General features: G+C 47.0%; 1 protein-coding gene across 2 annotated transcripts in view; it reads right to left on the bottom strand.

Annotated features, from left to right (window-relative positions):
• Positions 1 to 243: 243 nt before the first annotated feature.
• The window catches only part of LOC147897395 (uncharacterized), a 200,807-nt gene continuing 180,530 nt past the window's right edge, over positions 244 to 20,520 (bottom strand). Inside the window, exons 8-9 of one of the 2 annotated variants that reach the window (XM_087380967.1) lie at positions 633 to 707; positions 244 to 526 (exon numbers count right to left, since the gene is read on the bottom strand). In XM_087380967.1, coding sequence (XP_087237093.1) covers positions 292 to 526; positions 633 to 707 — 310 coding nt within the window. In that variant the 3' untranslated portion in view covers positions 244 to 291. The remainder of the gene's footprint in view (positions 527 to 632; positions 708 to 20,520) is intronic. The other variant, XR_015541713.1, reaches the window with a different exon arrangement.

The following is a 20,520-nucleotide window of genomic DNA, read 5'->3' as shown; positions in this document are numbered from 1 at the left end:
TTGTTTACTTACATTGTCTTTTGGAAGTCTTTTGCTTCTTTTTGTACACATCCAGAGTCCATAATGGCACAAACCAAAAAGTTTATAGAGCAGAAACCATCTTATTTGTTCACTTACATCTCATTGTTGGCATTCTTTTCCTTCATTGAGTATTTATCCAGGATATAACGTACCAAAAAGAGTAGACCACTAGTACAGAGCACTACTCATCGCAAAAACCTTTCCCACAAGGTTCTTCTCGTGATTTCTTGGGTCAATCCACTCCCACTCCCATTCATAAACAGGACAAGTTCAGATGGGCAATTCTTCTATCACATTTCCAACCACGGATGCATGATCTGCCTGTTCCAATTCAGCAGAACTGAAAAACAAGCTGCTTGAGTCTAACCTTAAGTATGGACATATGTGCCACTTAAAAGGATTATCCCATGATAAATGGAGCACTTGATTTCCCAAACCATAAGAAGAGATGTGATCAGTTTGAGCTTTCTGGAGATAAGACCCCCAAGTGACTTGAGCTCCCAACCTACATGGTTCAAGAGAGATTGTATACCCTTTTGATGAAAACCCAGCAGCCAAAGATGTAACAAACATTAGATAACAAAGAAAAATACTCAAATAAGAAAGCTTACCAAATAAGAAAGAAGATACTGATTATGGCCGAAAAAAGTATTGCAATCCTGTTGTCAAAAGTAAACTTAATGAACCTACATCAAAGACCCATTCATTAAGGTTAAAATAGTTACTGGGGAATGACTGTTCCTTGCTAAAAATAGCATATGGGATTTGCTTCAATGATAGAAGATTCGCTTTGTGCTTTGATTTTTTCCAGGCACAATTATTTTGCACAAGCAGTATTTACGTCCAGCATTTAACCTTTCAGCATCAAGCTTTGACATGAGATTGTGTCCTAGAAAGAAATATATTGTTGGCTGAGAATATATTAAGAAACTGTTCTTCTATGAGTTACCAAAAACCAGTGAGCTGCAATGATGTATCACTCAGCAGAAAGTTTGACAATGGAGATAGTGAACCTAATTCACATTGGGAAATTCTATTGAAGACCAGCTTCATGATGAAGATGCATGAGAAATTATACATGTCATTCATAAAGCCAGTAAGAGTGCTGATATGGCATGCTGATTATGCATGTGTACTTTGCTTCACATACCATGTCTCCCACAGGTCTACCATCAACTTTTAGCATCCATTGGAGCATATTTTGGCAAGTCACAAAGATCCCCCCCCCTCCCTGGTTCACCTTCTCTGCAGCGGAGGCAGCCAGATTGGATAGGGTTCCTAGAGTTAGGGTCATTGTGGCAGACCCTAATATTTCAGATGATTATGTTATGGTCCAGCGTCCAAATGGCTCTCTCTTTCGGCAAAGAGTAGAGACCACAGGCAGACATGACCAGTGTCCTATTTGCAGACCTTTTGGGCACTTTGCTAGAGATTGCCTGAAGACATAGAAAAGCCCTAACAAATCTTCAGGTGCAGCTATTTGATAGAGAGCTCCTTCAGCACCTTCCATGCATTAGACACATCCGACCCACTAGGCGTATGCTACTCGTCCACCTCCGGTAGCTCCACGGTGGGTAGCAGTCAAAGTAGCAACTCATCCCCCCTATAGATCAGGAGGACCCTTCTCCTCCCTTTGACCTTGTACCTACACCTCCTTCCAATGTTCCAACTACAAACAAGGTCTCGAGCCTCATGACCAGTGGTCAGGTAGCCGTTGCTAGTGATGACCTAGCTCCATTTTTGGATGAGGCCATTGTTCTTGTTGCGGATCCTTCTCTCCCTCACCCAGCCTCTCCTCCCTCTTCCAAAAAACCACTTCTCTCTTATGTTCCAGAGTCACCTTTTATTGATAGAGGGAAGGGATTGGTCCCTGCTTCCTCTCCATTGGCACATGTAGGGATTCTTGCCACTCTGATGCCCTTTTTGGATCGGAGAAACTCTCTCTCTCCTAGAGTTTGGACAGTCTAAGGGTGTAGTATTGGGCATTTTGGTTGACCAGATGTCTACTTCCATGGGAGTGGGGGCTTTGTCCTTAGTGGATTTCCCTCCTCTGCAGAGCTATTCTAAGCAATCTTTGGCATAGGAGGTAGTTGTTTCAGCCACAAGGTCGGGCAAGGTATTCCACGCCAAATCCTCTCGCCAATGAGGATTGTTAGCTGGAACATACAGGGCTTGGACAGTGTGCCTCATTGCCTCTAGAGATAGCTGATTTGTGATCAGCTTCACCCAGGTGTCACTGGGGGACCTATTGATATACTCTTTATGCCAGAGATTACGCAAAGTCAGGTAAATTACTTTATGGTCATACTTTTTGAACACCTTCCGTGGGCACTAGGGGTGGAACTTGCATCACAGTTTCAACTTCTATTCTTTCCCTTGTTGTGGGACATGGTGTCATTATCCCCTCCAAAGCTCAGTGGATTTTTTATTGATTGGAGATTGTAAGGTTGGCCTTCTCAATCTGTATGCCCCAAATAATAGAGGGGAACGTGTACTTTTTGGAAAGAGATTTTATCTTGGGTCCCCATTGCAGATTCTTGGATTATTGGAGGTGATTTCAACATGGTGGAATTACCTTTAGATAAAAAAGGGGGAATCATATAAAAAAGGGGGAAGAGAAGGAGGCATACATTCACTAGATAACCAAAGGAAGTACAAGTACTTGGTATATATAGTCCAAGTACTAGAACACACCAAAAACTCCAAAATAGACGAAGTTGTAGTCTACCCTACACCACTGTTGGCTCTTTCCCATGGCTTCTGCAGAGGAAGAGTAGGGTATTCTCAGTATGCAGGGTTCCGAGGCTTTTTGTCACCTACACATATTTTGGTGTTATTGTTTATAGTATAAGTGTACCTTAGGATCTCGGGTTGTATTCCAATGACAGACATAGGCTCAAATGTGGTAAGCAAACATAGTGCATGCATGCGTGAAAGGAACGTGCATCATCATGGTTGGGGTAGTGAAGGCTTTCACCTTCATTGGGGGTTGAAGGGTTTAGGAGGAGTTTAAGGGTTAGAGGGAGGTTCAGGGTCTAGAAGGAGGTTCCAAGCTTTAGAGAGAGGTTCTAGAGTTTAGAAGAGGCTCTAGGGTTCAAAAGGATTTAAGGGTTAGAAGGAGGATCCAAGGTTTAGAGTAGAGTACATGGTGGAGAACTGATCTCCCTCGTGGATCATGGAGGTCAAGGGTTGAGAGGGACTATGGATTTAGGGGGAGCATAGGAGTGGGAGAGGAAGCAGGTGTAAGAGCATGGGGGGGAAGGAGAGAGAGGAGAAGGGAGGAGGGGGAGGAGGATAAGGGAGGAGAAGGAGGAGGAGAAGGGAGGAGGAGGAGGGAGGGAGGACAAGGGAGGAGGTGGAGGGAGGAGAAGGAGGAGGAGGAGGGAGGAGGAGAAGGGAGGAGGAGGAGGAGGAGGGGGGAGGAAGAGAGGGAGAGGATGAGTTGCAAGGTTGGAGGAGAGGGGAGTAGTAGTTGCAAGGTTAGGACATGCTTTTGGATGTGGAGTGCAAGGAAGCATGGACACTTGGAGACAATTGCTTGGAATACCAAAGTAGAACTCAATACCATGTCCCAAAGAGTGTGGGCTTCATTCCATTATGGGGTATTTATACAAGATGGAGGTTGCTTATTCCCATTCATGCGAGGATAGACAGGTTCTGCGTGGATGATTAGGCCTTTGACTGAGGAGGTTGCATTTGCATTGGCCTATACCCGGGTTCAAATGGATTGTTGCCTTCTTTATTTTTTTTGGGATATGACTAGGGATCACTTGAACTCAACACTGCAAGGCATATGGGACTCTAATACTATGCCCGATTCGCTAACAGAGGGTCTCATTCACCTCATCCCAAAGGGAGGTTGCTGGAATTTAATATCCTAATGGAGGCCCATCACTCTTTTGGGAACTTGTTATAAGATTTTGGCCAAAGCATTACTTTGCGTATGCAGCCCTTTCTTCCATGGCAGAAGTATATTTGAAAACGTTTTCTCTTTTTGGGAAGCTTCTCAGTGGGCTATGCACAGTGGCCAAAGGCTTGCCATTCTACTTCTGGATTTTGAAAAAGCTTATGACAAAGCAGATTGGGGTTATCTGGAGGGTACCCTCTTACTAGAGTTTGGATTCTCCAATGCATGGATTAGGGAGGTCTCCTCCCTGTACAAATCAGCCCACAGCTAGGTACTTATTAGAGGTGTAAAGGGAGAGATGTTTCAGATTTCCAAATCAATCCGTCAGGGATGCCCTCTTGCTCCTTTTCTCTATTTATTTGTGGCTGAAGCGATGAGTTTATTTTTGAGAGTTCAAGGAGATATTGGGCTGAGGCTACCTCTGAGACAAAATGAGTAACTTCTAGACAGTGAGTTGGCTGATGATACTGCTGTTTTTTCGGATGCCAATACACACAATCTCACCTCATTCAGGGAAGCCTTGGATCTTCTGTTTGGCAGCAGGTGCACATATTAATTATTTTTTGCAAAAATAGACTTCTGTTAAGTTGGAATGCAACTCGCCAAAGCAAGCTCAATGCGGTCATACATCATGGCGTGCATGAAAAATCTCCTAAAAAAGAGAGACGAAATTGAAGATGCAAGACATGGAATGGAAGAGAAAGTAGAAAAGCAAGACTAGGCAAACATAATGGAAATGAAAGAATGCTAGAAAGAAATGTACAACCAAAGCAAAGTACTTACATGATCAAGAAAGGCTTGAGGCTTGATTGATTTGACATGAGAAAGTACAATGCCTTTATAGGATAGGCGCACACACATTCTAAGTGTCAAATGTGTGTGGGATAAGTCCCATAGTGATACGTGGCACTCTAGGATATAAAGTAGTATAGTACTACTCTAGAACTCAATAGAAACTCACTAAAAGTCACTCAAATTGACTCCATTTCCTAACAAAAATAACCAAGGTTGAGGCTGAAAATGCCATCTCAACCCTGTGCAAGACTCGGAAAAGGCAGAATCCCTCTATTCCCTAAAGAAAGCAGCCCTCCTAGCAAAACCTACTCGAGAGGACCCTTGAATCCCATCCAAATGGCCATCAGTGTGTGTATAGTGTCTGTCAATATACTGGCCATAGCTTGAGGGGGGTGAACCTGGGATCCACCATCCAATGCCTTTGTGCATCTAGATCTCCATATATGCCATGCTGATATACTCGCTAGTATCTCCCAAGAAGAGTCCACTGAGGTATGCACAACCCTAAAGGTTGAGGCAGGAACAACGTGCAGGGAACATGGCTCAATCAAGTGTCATCTGATATCTATAGCTCATGATGAGCCATCCTCTCAAAGAAAACCTGAGGCCCCAAAAGGGAAAGCCAAACAACTGAGTGGGAGACGTGCTTTGGATTCACGTGGACCCAAAAGGGTTTCTACCAGATATTTGAGCAGCCATGAGAGGGGAAGGGGGAGATTTCAAATGGGCTGAAGTAAAGATCCATTTGCTGCTGTCCATCCAATCTCCCCCATGAGAAGGGGTACAAGACTGAATGATGCATGACAGAAAATCTTTCCAAGGCTCTTGTCCAGGCATCAATCCACGTACTACAAACTTGCAGAGCAAGGCCATGCACTGCAAGTTCAGGTCAATAATATTGAGACCTCCTCCTGTGGGGAGAATGAGGGTCTCCCAAGTCACCCTGGATACAACATCTGAGGCGGCATCTAAACCACTCCATAGGAAGTTCTTGATAGGTCTCATGAGCTAAGCGATACAACCTCTAGATCCACACCAACATGAGCAAACAAACCAAGCAGTGGCCAATAATACCTAGTTCACAACCACAACTCAAGATGCAAGGTCAAGTCTGGCTGAACTCCAAAAGATGAGTTTCCTCCTCATACTCTCCAACCCGGGAGCGAACTGTTGTGCCGGAGAGATGCCCACCCCAACCTGGCATCCTAGATATCTGACGTAGACTCCCCTCTGAATCCAATTTAACCCTATGTCATTCCCCCAGTTTGGAGTGTCCTCATCAATCACTAATCCAAAAGCCATTGGATTTGTTCCAATTAATGTGTGCACCTGCCGCAATGCAAAAAAAATCCAATGCTGTCCTGAATGAAGTCAGTGTCTATGGAGCGGCATTAAAAAAAACAGCCGTGTCAGCTGCTACCAACTCACTATCTAAGAGCTCATCCTCCTGCCTCAGAGAAAGCCTGAGCCCTACAATACCGGCTTGAGCTCTAATGTAATAGCTCATAGCCTCAGCCACAAAAAGCAATAGAAAGGGGACTAAGGGGCATCCCTAACGGACTGATCTGGTAATCTCAAACATGTCCCCCCTGACTCCACCAATAAGAACTTGGCTATGGGCTGATCTGTAGAGGGTTGACACCCCTTTGATCCATGCATCTGAGAAACCAAAGCAAGTAAGTGTGCCTTCCAGAAAGCCCCAGTCTACCCTGTCATAAGCTTTCTCAAAGTCCAAGAGTAGAATGGCCCGCCGCCTGTGGCCATTCTGCATGGCCCAATCCAAATCCTCTCAAAATGAGAAGATGTTATCAAAGATGCTCCTGCCATGCACAAAACCCGTATGTGCATCATGGATAAGATCTGGGAGAAAGGGTGGCAAACAAAGGCTCATAGCTTTAGCTAGGAATTTATACAAGGTACCGAGCAAGGTAATCGGTCATTGGATCTTATTAGTGTGAGGTTGGATAACAATTTACTTCATCACTTTGACCTCACTACTTCAACCACGAAAATCAAATCCAAGCTCGAGAATCTTTACGCCACATCTATTGGACCTGACCGACTAGCTTTATATGTTCATTGAATGATCCATCACTCTCTGAAGTGATAGATAATGGTTAGTAATATTTGGGTACTCTGCCCAGGGTTGTTTTCCAAAAAATGAATGAAATGAATGATGTGTGTTGGGTCAATAAAGGTTATTTGCCTTGGATAGTCCTCCTAAAATGATTTAATGCTTTTTCCCATACGAAAACCTGTACGGTCAAAAAATCTGTACGAATTTCCATACTATGTCAAAAATTCCGTACTAGTCGTCCATACAGCGTGTCAAAAATCCATACAAGTTGTTTGTACAACGTGTCAAAAAATCCATATAGGTTGTCAAAAAATCCGTACAGGCCATCCGTACAACATGTCAAAAAATCCGTGCAAGCCGTCCGTACCGTGTCAGAAATCCATACTGCCCATACAATGTGTCAGAAATTTGTACTGCACATACTTTTTGTCAATCCGTACTATCCCTGCTGTCCTTTCCTCTTTGTAAAGCCTTGCTGCTTACAAGCCTTCCTATTTGTTCCTGTTTTCTCATTTTCCTTGAATCAAATGGTAGTGTTGGAGATCTGGGTTTCCCATATGCAGGGGGGGGTGGCCGGTCCTTCACTTGTGGCCACAGCACTTGCCAGTATCAGTGACTTCTATCACTCCGTTGCTAGTGCTCGGCGAGGGGAGGTACTCAGGCGAGAGATCGGTATCCGCCGGCAGTTGGCAGCCCTACAGAGGGAGGAGCAGAAACGACCATCAGATGCTTGGATATAGGAGCGCCTTGCTGCGGCAAGGGCTCACTTGCAGACCTTGCTTGATCAGAGAGTAGAGTATGCCTTCCATGCACAGGAGTCCTTTTGGATACAGATGGGAGGGAGAGTCAATAAACACTTTTTCTCTACACTTGGTTCCAGACATAGTAGAGAGAGTGTCAAGCAACTTTTTGACTCTGACGGCGTTTTGCAGTCCCATTCGGAAACCGTCATGCATTTAGCGACAACTTTCTATACCTCCCTACTTTCCGCAGATCCGAACTCATAGGCCAGAGAGGTGGCTAGAGATGAAGTTTGGTAGAGTTTACCTGTGTTGGTCACCCCAGAGAAGTTATGCTCACTTGATGCACGCTTTACCAACACAGAATTCAAGATTGCTCTCTCTGCCCTTCATAAGGGCAAAAGCCCTGGTTCCGATGGTCTTACTCCTTTTTTTATAGCCTTTTGGGATAGATCATATTACTTCAGCCCTGCAGGGCATTAGGACTCGGGTGAGATGCCTGACTCATTGACCGAGCGACTCATTCACCTTATCCCAAAAGGTGGCAACATGAATTTTGTATCCCATTGGAAACCCATCACTCTTTTGGGCACTCTTTACAAAATCCTTGCAAGGGCGATCAGCATCCGACTTCAGCCCCTTGTTCCAGACCTCATCCATGATACTCAGACAGGCTTTGTGCATGGCAGGAGCATTTTTGATAACATCTTTTCCTTTTGGGAAGCCACAGAGTGGGCTATGCAGAGTGGGCAGAGGCTAGCAGTTTTACTCTTGGACTTCGAGAAAGCCTATGATAGAGTAGATTGGGGTTTTCTTGAGGGCACTCTTCTACGGTTTGGATTTTCAGATGCTTGGATCAGAGGGGTCGCCTCCCTTTACAGGTCAGCCCACAACTAGGTTTTGATTGGAGGGGTAAGGGGTGACAGGTTTTAGATTTCCAGATCAGTTCGTCAGGGATGCCCTTTAGCCCCCTTCCTCTTTCTTTTTGTGGCAGAAGCTATGAGTATCTTCCTTAGATCTCAGGCTGAGCTTTTTGGGATGAGATTGCCCTTGAGACAGGAGCAGGAGCTTTTTGACTGTGAGTTGTTGGCTGATGACACTATTTTTATTGAGGCCTCCTTGCAATCACTTGATTCTTTCCGGACAGCCTTGGATATTTTTTGCTTAGCTGCAGGGGCACACATTAACTGGCATAAATCCTTTGGCTTTTGGATCAATGATGAGGACAGTCCAGGCTGGGGGAGTTGACATTGGTTTTTCCTGGATTCAGAGGGGTGTTCCTATAAGGTATTGGGGATGCCAGGTAGGATCGGGCATCTCTCCAGCACAACAGTTTGCCCCAGTACTAGAAAGTATAAGGAAAAAGCTCCTTTTCTGGAGCTCTACCAAACTCGACCTTGCATCTAGAGTTGTGGTAGTGAACCAGGTTCTCTTGGCCACCTCCTGGTTTGTGTGTTCTTGCTGGTGCCAGTCTAGGGATTGCATCACTCAACTCATCAGACCACTCATGAATTTTTTATGGAGTGGACTTGATGGCACAGTAGATGTTGCAGCAAGGGTGGCTTGGGAGACCATTATTCTCCCTACATGTGAAGGGGGCCTTAATGTCATTGACCCAGACTTGCAATGCAGGACATTGCTTTGTAAGGTGGTGGTGAGGGGACTCATGCCTGCTGGGCAGGAACCTTGGAAGGATTTCTTTTTTGGACTCATTCAGGCTTGCACATCAACCTTGGGAGATGATTGGGTGGACAGCCCTCGCTGGATTTTCACATCAGCCCCTCTCAGATCTCCTGCCTCTCCTCTTATGACTGCCATCCTGAAAGCTTGGGGGAGCTTCAGGAACACTCTTCGAAGGATTCCACCTTCTACCGTTGAAGAGATTGATAGGCAGCCGATCATTTGGAATAATAGTATTCTTGACGAGCATGCCAGACCACTGGGCACTTCCCATTACATGCAGTGGTCTAAATGGAAGAGAGGCCCCGCCTACACAATAGGCACTTGGAAATCTTTTATCAGGCTACCTGAGGATCAGAGACTGCAGTCCGTGAGTCACCTCAGAGGGGTAGCACGCAGGATTCAGCAGATAGATGCAGCCATCCCAGTGGAATGGACAGTTGAGTTGCCTATTACTTCCACCACTTGGATGGGGGCTTTTTCGAGGACATCAGTTCCTTTACAGGTGATCGCTTTCCGAGGTCTCGGGGAAGACGCACTGGTCTTTGATGTTGGGGATGGAGGTTTACTTTCTACATCCAAGGATGGCATTCTTCCTGAGGTTGCCTTTCAGCCTGTCAGGATTGCTGGTTTTGTGGACCATGGAGCGGGCTTGCAATGGTACTTAGACCCCAACCCTCTGCTCTTGGCCTTGGGATCCTGGAGGTTGTGGTTATATGGAGGTGCACCTATCACGTGCTTGCAGTGGGATCCAGGAGAGTGGGAGTGGATAGATCATGGGCACCAAGAGAGGGGGATTCCCTTCTTTCGTTTCACGGTTGGTAATGCCAGGAGGTTTCAGCTGAACAGTAGGGGTTGGATTCCCTCCAGAGCCCCCCATTGGGAAAGCTTCTTCATCACCGCACATTTGCGTAGAAATTTCTGGAGGAGGCTCTGGAAATCCCTCAGAAATAGAAAGATCACTCTTTTCTTTTGGCTTTCTATTCATGGAGAGATTGCAGTGAACCTGTGGAGATCAAGGTTTGGAGATGATTCCACTTGTCCTCGATGCCATTTTGCAGAGGAGTCAGTGCGACATTGCCTTTGGGACTGCAGTCAGGCGAGGACTATTAGGAAAGGGGTTGCTCGGATACTCAGCATCTTTCACACTTCCCCTTTCTTCATGACTTGGGGCTCGGTCGCATGGTTATACACCCATCACAAGTGTTCACGGGTATTTGGACTGACACGGTTCATACTTTAATAGCCATATGGGCTAGCATGTAGGGCCCTTCACGGGCAGCCTCTTCTAGAAGGACTATATTTCTTCGAGTTTGGAGGGGTTCTCCCTTTTTCTCGGAGGTTTCTACCGGATTGAGATGGCACTATCAGCCTCAATCCTTTCTTTTTGGCTCTTGAGCTTTTCGTGCATTGCATGATGTATCCCGTATGGAGCTTGCTCTAACGGTTTTTCTTTAATACTTAATAGAAGTCTCTTTTTGCCAAAAAAAAAAAGGCGGATTATTCTTGTGAGAAAACCTTTTTTTTTTCCAAGAAAGAGACTTCTATTAAGTAAGAGAAAAAAACCCGTGAGAGCAAGCTCAAAGCAGAATACATCATGAAATCATGAGGATAAATAAAAACCCCTCAAAGTGAAGTGGAAAACAACCAAGGCTGAGGCTGAAAGTGCCACCTCAACCTTGTAGGAGTCTCAGAGAAGAAAGGAGAATCTTTCCATTCCCTGAAGAAAGAAGCCCTCTTAGCTGAGGCTGCACGGGAGTCTCCCTACATACTCATCCATACAGCCATCAAAGTATGTACGGCGTTTGTCCAGATACTAGCCAAAGTGTGCAAGGGATGAACCTGAGTACCCTCCAAAGCCTCTATGCATCTGGCTCTCCAGATATGCCAGGATGCTATGCTCGCTAGAATCTCCCAAGAAGTATCCACAGATGCATGTACAACTGTAAAAGGAAGGTGTGGTACCACATCCAACGAACAGGACTCAATCTGATGATGTCGAACCAAAATGGCCCGAGAGGAGTCAAGTCTCTCGTAGAATACCTGAGGCCCTACAAGAGAAAGCCAAGCCACTGAGCCCCGTGTCATAAAGAATGGGGAGTGGGCAAAGTGACTGAAAATCCTAGCTACCCCCATCCAAATCATCCTCACCTGTCTACAATCCCATAAACAATGCTGAATAGTCTCCGAAGCAAAGAGGCAATAAGGGCAAGTAGGGTCGGCTCCGACCCTGGATCTCCAAAGCTTCACTGCAATCCCACCATGGATAGATAGCCAAAAGAAGAGAGTGATCTTTCTATTCCTATGGGATTTCCAGAAGCACCTTTGCAGATCCGCAATGATATCAAATGTCTCCCAATGAGGAACTCTAGAAGGTCTCCAACCTCTACTACTGAGCTGAAATCTCCTAGCATTACTGACCGTGTAACGAAAGATGGGGATGCTCTTCTCTCGATGCCCTGTGTCAATCCACTCCCACTCTCCAGGGTCCCGCTGCAAATACCTGATGGGAACTCCCCCGTAGAGCCAAAGCCTCCAAGACCCAGTGGAGAGTAGCCGGGGGTCTGGGTCGAGGAACCACTCTGAATCTGATCCCTGCACCAAAAGACCTACAACCGTAATAGGCTGAAAAGCAGACTCAAGCAAGATGTCCTCTGTGGACCTGAGCAATCTGCCACCATCCTGCACACTAAAAACTAAAGCATCCTCCTGTGCATCTCGAAAGGCCAAAACCTGAAGCGGAACACCGCCTCTCGTAAAAGTACCTGCCCAAGTGGAGCAAGTGAGTGGCATATCATCTGTGTCTACCCAATCCTCTGGAAGGGCTGCCTCAATCTGCAAGATCCTCCCTGCACTCCCTCTGAGATGTCCTGTCAACTGAGATTTGGTCTCCTCTAGAAGCGTGCGGAAAGCTTTCCAAGACCCCAAAGATGATGCAGGTCCCCTTGCCCACCTGGACCACTGCATGTAGAATGAGGCACCAAGTGGTTTGCCATGATCATCTAAAATAGTGTCAATCCACATGATGGGTTGTCTATCAATCTCTTCACGAGAGGAAGGAGGAATCCTTCGAAGAGTGCTCCTGAAACTGGCCCATGCTTTCAGAATAGCAGAGGGGACGAAGGTGATTTGAGGTGTGTTCTGGTGAAGATCCGCCTGATACTGCTCATCCAGTCTCTTCCTGAAGAAGGTGTACACCTCTGTATGCTGCTAATGCCTTCCACAGTTCCTGCCCTGGCATATGTCCTCGCACCACCATCTCGCATAGTAAAGCTCTGCACTGTAAATCTGGATCAATAATATTGAGACCCCCATCCTGTGTAGGGAGGATGAGGGTCTCCCAAGCCACCCTTGGCTAAGGCATCTGCTGTGCCATCAAGCCCACTCCAAAGAAAATTTCTGATCGGTCTCCTAAGCTGAGAGATGCAGTCCCTAGAACGGCACCAGCAAGAACAAACAAACCAGGCCATGGCCAAGAGGAACTGGTTGACCACCACAACTCTAGAGGCAATCAGCTTGGCGGAGCTCCAAAAAAGGAGCTTCCTCCTGATGCTCTCCAACACGGGAGCAAACTGCTGCGTGGAAGAAATATCCAAGCCGACCTGGCGGCCCAAATACCTGACAGGCACGCCCCTTTGAACCCAAGTGAATCCTATGTCAAGTCCCCAAACTGGAGTGTCCTCATCACTGATCCAAAAGCCATTGGATTTATGCCAATTTATCTGAGCCCCCGCCGCCAAGCAAAATAAATCCAATGCTGTCTTGAAAGAAGAGAGCGTCTATGGAGTGGCATCCAAGTAAACTGCTGTGTCATCTGCCAACTCGCTGTCAAGTAACTCCTCTTCCCTTCTAATGGAAAGTCTCAGCCCAAAGATGTCAGCTTGAGATCTAACATAGATACTCATAGCTTCGGCCACGAACAAAAAAAAGAAAAAGAGCAAGGGGGCATCCCTGACGGACTGATCTCGAAATCTAAAATCTCTCACCCCTTATCCCACCAATAAGTACCTGGCTGTGGACTGATCTGTACAAAGAGAGAACACCACTGATCCAAGCATCAGTAAAGCCAAAACGTAGAAGGTGCCCTCCAAAAAACCCCAATCTACTCTGTCATAAGCTTTCTCAAAATCCAAAAGTAGAATGGCTAGACCTTGGCCGCTCAGCATGGCCCACTCTGAAGCTTCCCAGAAAGAGAATATGTTATCAAAAATGCTTCTGCCATGCATAAATCCCATCTGAGTGTCGTGAATAAGATCTGGGAGTAGGGGCTGCAATCGGAGGCTGATTGCCTTGGCCAGAATCTTGTAACAAGTCCCAAGAAGTGTGATAGGCCTCCACTGGGACACTAGATTTCGGCAACCTCCTTTCGGGCATCTCACCAGAGTCCCAAATGCCCTGCAAGGCTGAAGTAATGTAGTCTCCAATCATATCCCAAAATACAATGAAAAAAGAAGGGGTAAGGCCATCCGAACTGGGGCACTTGCACTTGTGAAGGGCTGAAAGTGCAGTGCTGAACTCTGTGTTGGTGAAAGGTGCATCAAGCAAAACATGCATATCCGGTTTCACCAACAAAGGGATGCTCTGCCAAATAACCTGTCTAGCATCCTCTCTTTCCCGTGTCTCAAGATCAGCAGTAAGAAGGGCGGCATAAAAATCTGAAGCTATGCACAAGACATCATCTGGATCTGTCTGTAAAACCCCATGTGAGTCAATAAGCTGGGATACTAACTCTCTACTATGTCTAGGGCCAAGAGTAGAGAAAAAGTGTTTATTGACTTTGCCACCCATCTGAATCCAGGACTCTCGTGCATGAAAGGCATACTCTGCTCTCTGATCACTCAATACCTGCTGATGAGCCCTTGCTGCAGCAAGGCGCTCCTGAATCCAAGCATTTGAAGGCCATTTCTGCTGTTCTCTCTACAAAGCTGCCAATTGCTGGCGCACACCAATCTCACGTTCGAGAATATCTCATCTCCTAGTACAACAACTGAGAGGTAGAAGTCGCTAATACCAGAAGGGGCAGTAGCTACCTGTGATGGCAATGGCTGCCCACCCTGGACATGAGAAACCCATATCTGCAGAGCTGCCTCTGTAAGGTCCTCCTCTGTGTACAAGGAATCTGGAATCCTGATGTTGGCAGACCGGCCTCTCAAGTGAGGCTCTGAGATAGCCAACACAACAGGAAAGTGGTCTGAAGTGGAAACCTCAACAGCAATGCATACCGATCCACCTCTATCTAGTTCCCAATCATCTACATAGAATCTGTCAATGCATGCATGAATAGGCATTTGCTACCTCCTGTTCGACCAAGAGAACAGGAGGGACTGTGGCTGAATAAGAAAGGCATCGTCCAACCAAGTATCTCTGCCACAGTAGTGAAAAAGAAGGCTTCCCAAGCTGCTCTCTCCAAAGCGTGAAGTCCTCCTTCTCTACCCCCTTTTTTGTCTGACGGTAACTCAACCATGTTAAAGTCACCTCCAATCACCCATGAATCCGCAATGGGGGCCTAGGAGAGCAAATCCTTCCACATAATGACACGTTCCCCTCTAATGTTGGAGGCATATAGGTTAAGGAAACCAACCTTACACCCTCCAATCAAAAGAATAATCCACTGAGCTCTAGACGGAATAATGACTCTGTGTCCAACAACCAAGGGGAGAACCGACTGCGAAACTAAAATAGATGTGCCCCCCCTGGTGCCCAAGGCAGGCGACCAAAAAGTATGGCCAGAAAGCAACTTGCCTGACTTGGCACAATCTCTAGAATCCAGTTTGTGCTCCTGAATAAATAAGATATCAATTGAACCCCCAGTAACACCTGGTGGATGATCCCAGATTAGCTGTCTATGGCAGCGATGTGGGACGCCACCTAGGCCGTGTATGTTCCAACTAATAATCCTCATCGATGGGAGGATGTAGAGTGGAACACCTTACTCGACCTAATGGTGGAAACAAACCCCTCAACAGGGGAAGACCTCCTGCTCGAGGAGCAAGGAATGGAACCAAGTGGCGGAAAATCAACAGGGGAAAGAACCTTGCCGCCTAAAGAAGAAGCCCTGTCAACAGGAAACCCAATCACTGGCTTACCAAAAGTAGAGGGCACAAACTCCTCCTCTGAGAAATCTGAAGCATCTGCCAGGGTTGAAAATGAGTTCCTGTGAAGCAAGCCAGACACCGGAGTGCGAAGGATCCCTTCTGAGGGAAGAGGATCAATAGTGTAAACCATCCCCTTCCCCCTATCCAAGGGAGGAAGTGAGGACGCTCTCGATCCTGTGTCTGCACAGCCACGGAGACCTCTATTGCCTCAAGGAGAGTGTCTGGCACTGCTGGTTCTAGAGGAGAAGCTGCAACCGGGAAGGAGGTCGAAGCTTCAGCGTCTCGGACTGTGCAAGGTGAGACTGGAGGGACCACCCAAGGTGAAGCAGAGTCCACAAGTGTACCCTCGTGAACAGAAGGAGGGATCTGCACATGAACCGTAACCCACTGGAATGCGTCGGGTGCCCCAGAGGTAGAAGGTCACGAGGCAACTGAGGTAGAAGGTGGCGATATGAAAGGAGCGCTTTGTGGAGGAGCACTCTGGCGAGTAGGAGCTAAACCACTATCCTGAGGAGGACCGCCATGTGGAGGTCGAGGAGTAGGTGCTGGACTTGTACCACCCCCCTATCGATGCCGAGGAGCAGGTGTTGGACCTGTACCACCACCATCCGAGGAGGACCGCCATGCGGAGGTCGAGGAGCAGGTGCAAGATCTGTACCACCCCCCTGTCAAGGCCGAGGAGCAGGTGCTGGACCTGTACCACCCCCCTGTCGAAGTCGTGGGACCGTAGCTGTACCAGAGGGCTTCTTGGTCCTTTTCTTCTTCCTAGGGCAATCCCTGGCAAAGTGTCCAATGGTCCTACATATCCTGCACTGGTCCTACCTGCCTGTAATCTCTACTCTCTGGCAAAAAAAGGAACCATCTGGGCACTGGGATCATAGCATGGTCCAACGTGAGGTTAGGATCCTTACAGAGGATCCTAACTCTAGGTACCCCATCAGACTTGGTTGCCTCTGCTGCAGTCAATGGCAACCCAGGGAGGGGTGGGATCTCAGCAACCGCACCAAAATGCTCCCCAATAACAGAAAGAAGTCGATGGTAAACCTGGGGAAGCCGGGAAATTTGATGAAGAGCGAAAATATTTCCTTATCTGCCTCCACTAGGTTGAAACCAATATCAAAGGCGTCAAAGAAGATCTTCCTGTGTCCCAGGTGTAAAAACTCAGCTTTGAGCACAGTGCTCACAGCCTCTGGAGTGTCAAAAACAACCTAGAAAAAACCTCGTCCCAGAAGACGAACATCTAACAATCATGGAGTGAGGTCTGGGGGGAGAGGTGCAAGCATCCAATCTGCAACTTGTCTTTAGAAAAAGTAATAGTTTTCACGAGGTGGAGTAGGATTGGCTGATGGAATATCCATCGCCAATCGAGGTGAGGAGGCCGACTCTGACATTTTTGGGGCTCCTTCCGCTCCAAAAAAACGCTGCGGGAGAAGGAAGAGGGAGAAGACAGGAAGAAGGAAAAAAGGCAGGGGTAGGGAGTGGGGTAGAAGGAGGACTGAGGTAGAAGTGGGGGGAGGGAGCAGGGTAGAGTGAGCGGGGAAGTGAGGAAGGGGAAGTTGGCTGAGAGGGGAGGGGGCAGCTGATAGGAGAGGGAAGAAGGAGGTGGAGGAGAGGGAAGTAGAGACGGGGGGTAGAGGCGGGGGTAGGGAGCGGGGGAGGGGGAGCAGGGCTGAGAGGGAGAGGGGGAGGGGGAGCAGGGCTGAGAGGTGAGGGGGCGGGGGCTAAGAGGGAGCAGGGGAGCAGGGCTGAGAGGGAGCGGGGGAGGGGGCAGCGGGCTGAGAGGTGAGGGGGCGGGCTGAGAGGGAGAGAAGGGGGAGGAGGGGAGAGGCTAAGGGCAGGGGAGGGGGAGCGGATGAGGCAGAGGGAGGGGCTGAAGGAGAGGGAGCAGCAAGGGAGGGGGCTGAGGGAGGGGCTGGAGGAGAGGGGGCAGCAAGGGAGCGGGGAGGAGCAGCAGCTCTCGAGAGCAAGATGTCATGAGAAAACCTTTCACAAAGACACGTTAGTTTCCAACAAGAAACAAAAACAGGTGATGGATTCAGATGATTCTTTTCATGACTCTACTGAGGCTCAGCTTATTTATGAGGTTATGCATGAAGGGTTTGAAGACACCCGCAAGGGTTGGAAAGATCCACTTCCCACCACTGGCATTATGGTGGAAGTGGATGATATCTTTGATCCAGTTAAGGAGTATGCAAAGAATGCCATTATAATTTTCTTCCCAAAACGGATGCTTGTTGTACCAAATATTGGGGGAATTGGTTGACTCAAACCCTGGGTGGTTCTTATGTCAAAAAAGTTCATTATGCAGTGAGGGGCTTTTTAGAGATCATCATGGCTAATGAGGAGCACCATCAGGTTTTGCTAGAGCACTCTCCTCTCTTCTATGGGCAGCAAATGGTCCATGTCTTGCCCTGGTCTCCCACTCAAGATTATTAGGCATTGATTCGGCATCGTTGCCCTGTTTGGGTAGAAGTTGTAGATTTTCCTCAATGCTTGTCTTCTCTTCTACCTAAAATTGCAGCTTCCCTTGGTAAGGAGGTATGTCCACCGCGACCCGATGGAAATTCGAATCACTTCTGCATTTTGTGGGACACAGATCATCCCACTCCAGCTTCATATTCAGTTACTGTGAATAATGTTTCCATGGGGAGTGCCTTTTACAAGCTGAAGTGAGGGCTGTTAGCAAGTGCTTGCTTTGAATGCAAGCAATTTGGGCACATGGCTTCACAATGCCCTTCCCGAGCTCCACAGATGCCAGTGCAAGCTGAAATGGTTCAACCTTTGAATAAGAATGCAAATGCCTCTTCTGTGGTAAAAAACAAAGGGGTCAAAAAGTTTTTCTTTGTTCAAGACAAAGGCAAAGCCCCGGCTGTCTCAAATGGTAATGCTTCTCTTCCTGTGCCTTTGTCCTCTCCACTTCAGGGGAAGGACAAAATTTAATTGACTTACTCCCTTCAGAGCTTCGCATGCTTCAGTGGACACCTCTTGGGAGATATTGGCTAGCATTTCCTCTTGGCACATTTGAAGAGCCAGATGTACAGAGGCCTTGGATGGCACCCAGATACACCCATCGCAGGTGTTCACGGGTATTTGGAGTGACACGGTTCACACTTTAATAGCCATATGGGCTAGCATGCAGGGCCCTTCACGGGCAACCTCTTCTAGGAGGACTGTTTTTCTTTGAGTTTGGAGGGGTTCTCCCTTTTTCTCGGAGGTTTCTACCGGATTGAGATGGCACAATCAGCCCCAATCTTTTCTTTTTGGCTCTTGAGCTTCTCATGCATTGCATGGTGTATCCCGTATGGAGCTTGCTCTAAATTTAACTGACGGATGGCAAACTTCTCGCAAAGTGATCTCCCCCAGGCGATCTTTGCCTTCTCAGACTTGGAGTGGTGCATCCTCTCATGGGAAAACACGTGCTGAAAACTCTAGTGTTGGCTTGACCTGGGCTACTATGACTGCAAATCAAACCTTGTTTCTTGAAGAGGAAGTTGCTGCACTTTTGTCCTCTCCTCAGGCTGATGCTTCATCCTAGGGCAGAGGCCCGAACATTGAGGTGGAAATGCAAACGTAGACAGCCCGTTAGTTGCTGTACATACCTGTCCCATAACTGTAAATATGCTTGACCATCTGAAGCGTGTTACTCTCAATATACAAGGAATATGTGATGGTCGCAAATGGAAGCTAGTCTCGATGTATATCAAACAATTGCAGCCTGATATAGTTGCTTTGCAAGAGCATAAACATATTGTTCTTGTTGTTTGTCATAGATGTCTAGCTCCAAGGGAATCCTTGCTTCACCCTGCGACTTGTGATTTTTGACTTTTTCTACAAGAGCATCTCTGGGCTCGGTTTCCTACTGTGCTTGCTTTGGCAAGCTTTTTTGGCTATTTGGGATCTACCCACCCTTATCTCTTTTTCACCGGGTTCATTATTTGAGACTCCGGACTCTATGGAAAGGGAGAAATCATAGAGTCTTTGGAGATCCAACTTTTTTCAAGTCTCACTTCTTTCGGATGTCACTAGGGCAATCATTCTACAATTGTCTACGTGCTTGTTAGATATATTCTCTTGCTTACTTGTCTTACAATGACATTTTCAGATGGCATAATTGCATGCTCCCTATCTTGGGACTGCTTCTAGTAAAATATAAAGTTACATGGATTGAACCCAAAAAAATGTGTGTGTGTTTGGGGTCAGTCCCCTTACTTGTCATATAATGACATCTTCTAAAGTTGTAGCTGGTCGTCCCTTGCTTTGGGACTGTTTTTTGTAATTAAATGACAAATGGATTTCACCCCAAAAAAAAAACTGTGTATGGTCAGACCGCCCCCTTTGGGGGTTCTCAGCCCCTCCAAGCCTTTTGGTGGTCTCTATGTGGGTCATGACTGTTCCTGCCTCTTCTTTCAAGATCTGCGACTGCTCCTAGAGAATTTCCTGGCCCATTTCGAGCTGTGTTCAGGTCTTGTACTGCTGTTGTTCGCAACTATCTTCCCTGCAAGGTCCTCTCTCCTATTGACCTGATTTCATTCCTGCCTTTGTTCCCCACAAAGTGTGTGTGTATGTATCGGTGGGTGTGGGTCATTTGGGGGTGTTTTGTCCACCTATGTGTAGGTCATTTATACACTTAAGGGTTCGCCTGTTCTAGTGCACAGTTGTTGGCAGCTTGTTGATGCTGAAGCCCTCGCCTTTTCTGTCCATAATTCCGTGTGGGGGTTATTCCACCTAACTTTGTTCCTATTCCTCTTGCTGTCCATAGTCCTTTCCATAGTTGTTTATAGGGGTGTCTACTACTCCTTTTTTTTCTTTTCTTTTCCCCTTTTGTTCCTGAATCTCACCTTTGTGTATAGTCTGAATTTTGTACGGCCTTTTCACTGTTGGTTGCTGCTTTTATCTGCTGTCCATAACCAGTTGGGATCGCAAGCTCTGCCTCTCTTTTTTCAGGGTTTTCAGAGTTTCCAATGTTGTCTCATGAATCCTCACATCTCAGCTACCATAATCCCTTTCTTTACAGCTCCATATTTCCTCTCCTCTTTGCTCTTTTTTAAGACTATTTTCTTGTCACAAATGCAGCCACTTCAGTACCATTGAAGCGATCTTAAGCGACGTCAGGTGCTTGCTGCAGATGCACTGCCTCAATCATGATCTATAGCCTTTTGCAGACACATTGCATGAAGGTTTTCCAAAATTAATCATGCTTGGGGT

The sequence above is a fragment of the Dipteris shenzhenensis genome, chromosome 10 (assembly GCF_047967505.1).
Source record: "Dipteris shenzhenensis isolate YYH24624 ecotype China chromosome 10, Dip_SZ_1.0, whole genome shotgun sequence".
Lineage (NCBI taxonomy): Eukaryota > Viridiplantae > Streptophyta > Polypodiopsida > Gleicheniales > Dipteridaceae > Dipteris > Dipteris shenzhenensis.
This window is presented reverse-complemented; position numbering and strand designations above follow the sequence as displayed.